This window comes from Rhinopithecus bieti, unplaced genomic scaffold (assembly GCF_001698545.2).
Source record: "Rhinopithecus bieti isolate Rb0 unplaced genomic scaffold, ASM169854v2 scaffold_13375, whole genome shotgun sequence".
Lineage (NCBI taxonomy): Eukaryota > Metazoa > Chordata > Mammalia > Primates > Cercopithecidae > Rhinopithecus > Rhinopithecus bieti.
In genome coordinates this window covers 480,974-491,173 of record NW_016807628.1, presented here as the reverse complement: position 1 = coordinate 491,173, position 10,200 = coordinate 480,974, and the positions used below count along the sequence as shown (strand labels likewise).

General features: G+C 38.6%; 1 protein-coding gene across 1 annotated transcript in view; it reads right to left on the bottom strand.

The window, feature by feature from the left end:
- TOX3 (TOX high mobility group box family member 3) overlaps window positions 1-10,200 on the bottom strand; it is a gene marked incomplete at its 5' end in the record, with an annotated part of 78,141 nt that overhangs the window by 3,344 nt on the left and 64,597 nt on the right. Inside the window, 3 exons of the mRNA XM_017882978.1 lie at window positions 3,519-3,599; window positions 5,261-5,488; window positions 9,901-10,170. Coding sequence (XP_017738467.1) covers window positions 3,519-3,599; window positions 5,261-5,488; window positions 9,901-10,170 — 579 coding nt within the window. The remainder of the gene's footprint in view (window positions 1-3,518; window positions 3,600-5,260; window positions 5,489-9,900; window positions 10,171-10,200) is intronic.

Genomic DNA, 10,200 nt, shown 5'->3' with positions numbered 1-10,200 from the left:
TTTTTTTTTGGAGATGGAGTCTCACTCTGTCACCCAGGCTGTAGTGCAGTGGCATGATCTCGGCTCACTGCAACCTCTGCCTCCCAGGTTTGTGCCATTCTCCTGCCTCAGCCTCCCAAGCAGCTGGGACTATAGGCGCCCACTACTACACCCGGCTAATTTTTTGTGTTTTTTAGTAGAGACAGGGTTTCGCCATGTTAGCCAGGATGGTCTCGATCTCCTGACCTCGTGATCCGCCTGTCTCGGCCTCCCAAAGTGCTGGGATTACAGGCGTGAGCCACCGTGCCCGGCTGGGTTATATGATATTTTTCTTGTGCAGAGGTCGTGAGAATTAAATGAACTCACATGTTAAGCATTTAAGAAAGTGCCTGGTCCACGGGAAGCAATAAATATTAGCTATTTTTATTACTTAACAATTACTATTACCAGAAAATGGCCACTGGAATACTTGAAAGCCCTGTATTGTGTGATTATTTATAACAAGGTTCACTCAAATATAAGAAAACCGTTATTGGTTTCCTCAGAGATACCAAACTGAAGTTTTCACAATTTTAGAAATGTTTTAGTTCATCAACTATTTTTGAAGATTTCCAGAATTTATTAAAGGAGTCATAGATAAGGGGGAAATATTCAACTTCATGGGACCAAATCGCCTGTTAAAAGATAAACAGCAGATATGGGGCTGAACATAGAGAGAAACTACTGCATTTTGTACTAAAAACACTTCACTGCTTCCACAAAAGGAAATTCTTCCACTAATGCAACAGCGATTGGAATGATTCATTCCAAAGACAATTTTTTCCTTGTATTCTTCATTTGATTAGGATGTTTTCAGGGGAGTGTTGTAGGGGCACCTAGGAGACATCAAGCAGCCATCCACTAACTTTAATAATTGTATATTTCTAAATTTTTATGACTCCGATTTATAAAATCCTGCTGTTGGAAAGAAACTGAGATGTAACCTCATATAGAGTCATCCAGTGTGTAGGAATAGCCACCTCTGATGTTTTCTGCTTGAACACATGTCATCATCGTAAGGCACTCCCCTTCAGTGGACAGCTCTCCACATTACAAAACTCAGTGGGGCTGCATGTTCCTGAACGGTCATGTTCTAAGGTCTTAGGGTAAGAAGCAACCTATAAATATTCAAATTTGTCTTCAAAAAACCATTAAATCACCCATAAAGTAGAATACACACAGTAAACATGTACATAATTCTTATATACTATAGTAGTTAAAAATTAACAAGCTAGTCTTAAAGAAAAAAACACAAAGAAAGTCTGTATTTCAACACCTGGGCAGCTCAGTTGCACAGTTGTGCCTTTAAGATGCTGCCTTAATGGTAAATGGAGATGGGTGGATGATTGCACAGAGTTCTTCCTTGCCTGTCTTCTTGCTCCTTTATGGTTTAATAGTAAGCTTCCATGAATCTCTTTGGTTGTTGTAAAGATTAAAAGTGATAGCAGAGTCACATCTTAAGGGGGGAGGTCTGAGGCTCCGCGTGTAGAGGCATAAGTTAAATGTGCATATGATGCAACCCTATTGATGTTTCTGATGCTGGGGCTGAACTCTCGCTCCCTGTAAGCTCACCCCTTGGATGATTTCTCCTCTCTTGGGCACAAAGATCGACTTCATTTCTCTTATATAACAGCCCTTACATTTGAGAACTAAGATCATATGCCTCCAAGTCCTTGCCTCCCTGATTCTTTCAGTTATTCTAACATGATGTGATTTTCAGTCCTCACCATCATGGAGGCAATGCTCTAGACAGACATCAGTTGATTGTCTCTCTCTTTACATTGTGGGATCCAAAACAGAACCAATTCTTTAGAAGTGGTCTAACAATCACTGTACAATTCGATGCTGCTTCCGGTGCGATCACTATATTAGCAGCTACTTCACACTTTGGGTTCAGGTTGTAATTATTCTAAACTTATACCTAAAGGACCATATTAGTTGCCTCACAGTTCTTTGAACAGAGATTTAGGATCCTCTCAAAGTGCATTTACTGAATTAAAAAACAAACAAACAAAACCCTAGTATTTTAAATTAATTCCTTCTAAATTCTATCCTATTGATTTTTTTTTTTCCTTTTTGGTATCATTGAATTTCGTCTGAAAATATTTCTGAATCCTGATCCTAGCATGCAATGTATAAGTTTTAAGTTATCTCTTCTAAGTCACTCACAGACTTCATGAGCCCAGTCATGGTTAATACTCCCTGAATGCCTTTTGAGATACTGGATCTTAGTTTAAATAAATCCATATACAGTCAATTATTCATGCTCTAATGCACAAAATCACCTATACCTGCTCTGGATAAATGAATGAATAAGTGATCCACTTAAGAAGTACATGCACACTGTTGCTCTATTCACTTCACTCCATCTAATTAACCACCAACTATACTTTAATTCTTAACATCTGCAGCCCATACAGTCAGCTGTTCTTTGCCAATGTACAAGCCTGAGTACAACATCAGTATATCTTCTAGTATGTGTCTTCCAGAGTCTGAGAAAGAGGTTTTGCTACTGACCTGATAAATGTTTTCTCTATCTAATGAAGTGGGAAGTGTCCTAATAGCTGTCAACAAAGAGAGGAGGATCTCTGTTGATCTGATTCTGAGCAGCTGCAAATGCTAGATCTTGATACAAGTACTTAATACAGATAACATAAAGAAGAAACAACTCAGGTAAAAAGAGAAAAAGGGGAATGAACCCTTTTAAAATGTCTTTGAGACCCTAGGTTGTACTTGAGACAGCAACAGTGACAATGAAATTATATCTCTACTTGTCAGAAAAAATTTCTCTAGAGCAAAAATATATTATATCAAATTATCCTTTCTAAAACCTCTAAAATCTATAAAGGCAAGAGAAAAAGCTAATTAAATGTTAATATAATGTAACAACTCATATTCCTTTGGATTAAGGTAATTATAATCTACAGTGACATTTGCTTGGGATATTGGTGCATTTTATAACACACCAGGGTCCACTGTATACTCTCTATATAATACATATAGTTTTTGTTTAGTACTTGGAATATAATTTCATTTTAAATGATCATGAGGTTTATTTATTTATAGGATATGGAACAGTTCGGTCAAAAATGCAACGCCCCCCCATCATAGTAATATAACCACAGGAGAATTTATAATATGATGTCCAAAAATGCCTGACAAACATACCTCCCAGTTTAAGCAGAGGACATTAACACAGGTCCCAATCCCTCACCAGAAGAAAGCATAAGAGCCTATTTAAGATTTACGTATATAGCTACATACACATATATAAAGATCAGGGAAATCTCTCAGAAACAACTTAGACTCGGCTGCTTAAGTTAACTCATATTTTCAGATCATCATTTGGGTAATCTCTAATGGAAACACCTAAGTTTACAAGTTGTTCAAGATGTCTTTCCATCAACTTTTAGGGGAGCTGCAGTTATGTTTTCAACGCTTGAGGGCTGTTTTCCATGCTGTAACTATTTCGGACCCTGGCCGCCCCTGCCCAGGTTTACCTTAGAAACGAGGCTGGCCCTGTATGCCGCCAGGGCCTTCAGGTATTCTTTTTTGGCAGCTTCTGTTTTCCTTTTATATACCTATTAAAAGACCACAATTAGCACCACCTTTAGCATATAAATTCTCAGCTATAAAACAACTGCTGCACAAATTAGGTCACATAAACACAACTCACATAAAAAGGTTGGTCTCCTTGGCTTTGATTTTTAAATGTTAGCGTGTGCGCGCGCGCACACACGCGCACACACACACACACACACACACACACACACACACACAGATATTAAAACAAAACAGAACCCTGCCACCCTCACTGGAGCACAATTTTTATATTTACTATTGCAAATAAGAAAAAGATTTCTGGTTGCAATACGGATTCCTTGAGAATCACTTTTTCCTGAGAACAGCTGAAAATCTCATGCTAAGGCAATAAATAAGGTAGCAAGAAGAATAAGTTTTGCTGCAAATGGCTAACTTTAGAGAAAGTAATGAGTTTCTCCATCAATGTCTTCTTTCCCTCAGATACCTTTCTAAACTATACTAAAGCCAGAGGATAAAAACAACAGGTAGAATGATGAAGACAGAAGAGAAAAGAGCAAAGCATTTCAACCCTGGTTTTCTTTTGGAGCAAAATTGAAAGTCAGAAATCATCCAAGCTGGGAGATTTCCATTAGTGACCCCACTGAGTTACATAAATAAAATTCCAGCATATTAAACATGATTTGGGCTTCTCCTTTTCTTAAGTGGTCTGATAGTTGGGTGTTCGATCAACATGCATCTTTCTCTCCAGAGTTTAAAAGTTAGGTGCGGCACTTTTCCAGTCTCTCAGAATTATATTTCTGGGACAGAAAATCACTCTGCTGTCTACAGTAATAAACTCAGTGCAAACTAACAAGAAATTTCTAATATTGCACTATCCCAACAAAACAAGCTCCTAGGAATGAGTTCCTGAAATCAGTTCATGATTTGTAAATAAAAATCAAGGACTTTCCACTCTTCGTTCTTAAAAAATATTATTCTATTTTATCACTCATAAGGGTTGATCTATTCTTCTGTGGATACGTAAAAGTTAGCTTCTATTAATGGTCATTGGAGTTTCATGCAAGGAGCAAGTGGGGGGACCGACCCCCAAGGAACCCATTCTTCTCTTCATTTGTGTGGAGGAGTTGCAAGGGGAAGGAGAGAAGACCAAGCCCCTAAGGAAGTATCTCCCACCAGCATGGCTAATTTCTGAATACCTCTCATACTGCCTTGCTTTAAAATGAACTTGGAATAAAATTTCAAATGCCTGGTGACAATAATGAGACACGCAGAGGCAGCTTCAAAGTTTGGAAACCCACCAGGACAGCACAAGGGTTCAGAAAGATGATCAATGGAAAGGCAAGCGGGATGGACCTAATCCCTTTGTAGTGCCCTTTTTGAACAAAAGGGGAAACATTCCACATTATTTAAAATGAAAAGATTATCATCAAAAAGTTTATGCTTGCAGGATACTGCCTGGATTTCTTCCAGTCTTCCTCTGAATGGGTTCTGAACATGCACCCATAAGCTGACAGAGAAATCAATATAACTGGAGAGCTGTTTAGATTTATACATCTAGGTTTTAAAATTCCATCGCTTAGAAAAGGCTTTCAAAAGAAGCAATCATATTAAGTGAACACATGCACTCGGAAAAAGTGTGAGGAATATTTTAAATGATCATGAGGTTTATTTATGGAGCCTTGATGGGTCTTTGTCTCACCTGCTTTTGTTCTTCTCCAAGGCTGTCCCACATAGATGCTACAATTTTTGAGACCTCTCCAAAGGTTGCATTGGGGTTTTGACCTTTAATTGCAGCCTGTGTGTCTCTGAAAAACAGGGCATATGCTGACACTGGCTTCTGTGGCTCATTGGGATCTTTCTTTTTCTTTTTCTTTGGAGTCTTGGGCTTCTTGCCAGAGTCTGGAGCAGCTCTTTTCTCTCCAATGGCCTGCAAAGCAGGAAGAAAATTCACTGCCTAGAATGTACTTGCAGAGAATGCAACAAGACTTAACTCAGATCCATAATTGTTCTTTGAAGGTTTTGTTAGGGCATCATCAACAGATGAATCACCACCAAAACCGGGGGAGGGGTAAACTTGCTTGGAGTTAACCAGACACAGAGATTAGCATTTAGAACATCAATTAATGAGACCCAGCAGTATCTTCAATACATTCACAACATACGCTCTAAATAGCAATTATGAGTAATGAAAAACAGAACACTCTGTACCAGGCAATGCTATATATATGCTATACTACACATGTATATACATCAGCAAAATATTTTGTATTTTCAGAGGTTTTAGAAGTAAAACCTAAATAATATTCAAGATGTTGATCATATTCAAATATTTTAAATGAGGTCCCTAGCCATAGTCACATGCCATATATGTGATCTGTCTGAATTGATTTGTTTTTTGAGGCTGATTTTTTTATTTTACCAGAATGTCACTTTGCTAGTGGCTCTCCAGAAACTCAAATGGAAATTAGCACCAATTTCTATACTTGCTCCATAAGGACAAGGTCATCTTTATTTTCTAAAATAACAATAATTTTCTAAATATTAACGGCAAATGTAAAAATGCAAAACTACTTTAAGTGGAGATAAAAGTGAAATTGATACTCTCCATAAAATTAAAAACCTGTAAAAAAAAAAAAAAAAAAAAAAAAGGAAGCAATAGGGATACTATAAAATTCACTTAAGAATGACTACTACAAACGATGAAGATGTTTTATTTGTCCGCGAAGAACCTGCTCACAAGAAATATGTACTACCATAAAGACTCACTACACATTCACCAGATGAACTCTGAGATTCTTTATTGTTATCTATTATATATCTATTTACTGTGTATTTTTTTATGTTTCCAATTTAAAGATAACATACAGCTCCAGATTCAACCGCTATCCATCCATCTAAGTTCACTGAATCAATTTAATAAACTTATTCAGAGATAGCAGGAAATATGTATTTGTAAATTGTTTTTATTCCCCCTAGATTCACAATATATAAGATAGATTTTGCAGTAACTTCCATCAAGAATTCCTGCAATGTTTGCAAAATCTGTTTTCAAACCCACCCTTGAGCCAAGAATCCCCCAAGATAGATTCAAGTTACCTAATAGATTCGGTTTCGCCCGGGCAGCGGTGGCTCAAGCCTGGTAATCCCAGCACTTTGGAGGCCGAGACGGGTGGATCACGAGGCGTCAGGAGATCGAGACCATCCTGGTTAACATGTGAGATCTCGTCCTCTAGACTAAAAAAAATAACAAGGTGGCGGGCGCCTGCTAGTCCCAGCCTACTCGGGAGTCTGAGGAAAGCTGAGGAATGGCGTAAACCCAGGAGGCCGGAGCTTGCCAGTGAGCTGAGACCGGCCACTGCATTCAGCCCGGGCAAAGAGCGAGACTCCATCTCAAAAAAAAAAAAAAAAAAAAAAAAAGATTGGCCTTTCAATGGCTTGAATTCTAATTCAAATTTTTCCTAGAGTATTATTTACTTTCTAAATGAGGGTCATTTGGAATTTTTACCATTTACTAAAATTCTTAGTAAGGAAATTTTCTTAGAGAGCTCTGAACCCTCAAAGAGTTAAGAAACCACGCCTACCTCTAGGTGAGCCTATTGTTTGCACTATTTAAGTGATAACAGCATCCACACTTTATCTGAGTAGTTGATAAGCTTCAGATGGTTTTAAGTCATATCTCTCTTCTCCTCCAAAATGTCATCTTTCCTAACTCACACAATTAATTCAATAATTCTCTAGAGCCCATAGTCTTTTTTCTAAATTTTCAAAATAAGTGAGACTTGTTTAATTCTACTTAATGAACGTGAATTTCCAAGACAGTCAGATGCCTTTCAGTTAGAGCTTCACTTGGAGCCAAGTTTTCCTTCAACGAAGAACATTATTTAAACGAGAAAAACTATATACAGACACACACATTTTTTTAGTTGAATCCAACTATATTCTTCTCCTGGAAGAAAATCCGGCACTGTTAGTGCCACACTACCCTGACCAATGGCAAGATGCTATTACTTTCCAGGGGAGCTTTTTTTCCAAGTGAGAGGAGTTCAATTTCATTCTCTGTAAAACAATATTCAAACGTCAAACACCTTTGATGCCTTTCTTGGATAACCATGATGTGCCCTAATCATTATTACTTTTTAAGAATAAACCAGAAACGTGGAGTGTCACCATTTAAATAAAAATTCAGAATTAATTCTCCTAAGGAAATTTTGTGCCATTGACTTAAAAGGGTTCGGACCGAACGCTGGAGAAAAAGATTTACCCCAAAGAGACATAATCAATGATAGTTTTAATCTTCCTTTCTCAGCTAAGGTTCAATGAAGATAAATTGGCTTTATTGTCGTTACGCAAAACCTAGACCCTCGCTTAAAATGGAGCAAGCTAGGAGTCCCATAGGAGGTCCTCTTAAGACGACAATTTCTGTTTGGTACAGCGGCAAGTATGAAGATCCGTGGACGTGAGTAGAGGGAAAGGAATCCCTTTGAATTGTAATGGCTAAGCGGTTACCTAACCCCATCTGTTCATATCCCTCAAGAGTCTTTAACCATTACTTCTCAATCCTCTAGACTGAGGTTCTGTGAATGTGAGAAGACTGTCAGTGCATTTACCATTCCTGCGCCCAATGGGGGTGCTAACGTGATACTATAGACTAAACGGTTCATCTCGAAACCCCTTCGATTTCCACAGCGTCACTCGAAACTCCTTCCCCTGTTCCTCATCACTCTTAATCTTCTCTAGCTCCTCTTCTTCCTTTTGCTACTTAGAAATAAATGATGCTCAGGGTTCTGTCCTTGACAGAAGTCCTGATTACTTTCACATCTTCTCATCTATGTGCTGATGGTCCCAAAATCTATAGCTCCAGTTCCCATGAACTGAGTTCTAGACTCCAATGTAAGCAACTCAAATTCAACTCTAAAATCCCAAACTCTCATGTTCCCCATGGGGGAGAACACTTCTCTCTTTGTGGGTTGCTCCTCTCATTTGCTAATAGCCATTCTGGCTCTCAAACTAAAATCCAATTTGTCTTTTCCTCAAATTCCAGTAGATCACCAAATCCTTAAAATGTTTATGATTCTCACTCCTAAAATGCCTGCTAACCTGGTACCTCCTGTCCATTCCCTCCCTTGATGAAGGGAAACATAACAAAAGAGTCTTCTAATTAATTGCCTTTTCTTTGGTCCCTCCCTTTGTAAGGCATTCTATATATAGCCAAAATTATCTCTTTAAAGCATAAATTACTTATGCTGTTCCTTGATGCGAATAATAAATCTTCTCTTAGCTACCAACAGAAGAAAGATCACCACACTGAAGCCATTTTGTTCTTCAACTTCTATTTCTATCTTCCCCCATATCAAACTTCATTACACCTATAAATAGCATGTACATCCACCGTTCCTCACAAGCCCCCCACCAAAATGCTGGCCTCTGTCTTCTGCCTCACAAACTTTTATTCATCCTCTTAGACCTAATTCAAATATCACTTTCTCAGTAAAGTCTTCCTCAAATCATTCTCCCAAGCAGAATCGATTAGAATCTCAGCACACCAGATACATCAATTATATCACTAATCACATCTGGAGCTAGTTTTAAACATTGCTATTCATCTCCAGTGGGGAGTCTCACGAGCAGTAGTTCTCATAAATCTCTGTATCACAAGAACCAAACAAAATGCCAAGCACAGAGTAGGTATACAGTACATAATTAATGAGTGACTAATGAGTAATTATGTACTATTACAGCACTCTTTTTCATTATTCTAAGCATTTGGAAAAGTCATACCTGGAACGCAGTTTTTGTTTCAAACTATGTATCATTTAAAATTATACATTTCCCATGACGAAGGCAAAAATGTAAGATGATGAGAATGAACTCAGAGATAAACATCACCGAAGGCTGTCAAATGTGGCAGCAGCTTGACCGACACACTGGATGAAACTTGCTCACATGGACATTAATTTAGAACCAGAGCAGTTTAGAATTTCTGGAATGTCTAGAATTTCTAGAAATTTTTAGCAGGGAGTCCAAGCCCTCCTTTTGCAGATTAGAAAAATTGGGCCTACAAGAGTTAAATAACATGTCCAGTGCCTTACAGCTATACTAGGAGAAGCCAGATCTCTCAATTTCCAATCCAATATACTTTCTACAGAAAATAAATGAAACACTGAAGTAAAACAACAAACCATCATACATTTAAATGCTACTCCAAATCTATGAAGAAAAACAAGGTAACACCATGAATGAAATTCAAACAGCATGGGGTGATCTCATATTCTCTGGCAGGTTACACACTAAGATCCCATATTCTCTGGCAGGTTACACACTAAGGCAGTTCTAACTTACTCTGTTGGCTTCATCAGCATCCTCTTCATTGATGGAGCTGGAAGGGGAGGGAGTGGCCGATTTGCTTGCTGGAGGTGAAGGAGATGTGTGAGGCATACTGGCACCTCCCAAATTCAACCCTAACTGGGCGCTGAGCTGAGACTGGTTGATGGTGGTGAGCTGGGCAGGAGGCATGACCCCAGAACGCACAGCATCGGTCATGTGGACGATGGACCGCATGATCAGGGAGGGATCCTGTCGGTACTGGGACACTTGTGTGTGGCTCTGATCCTAGAAAGGCAGCAGCAAAGGGGGAAAAGA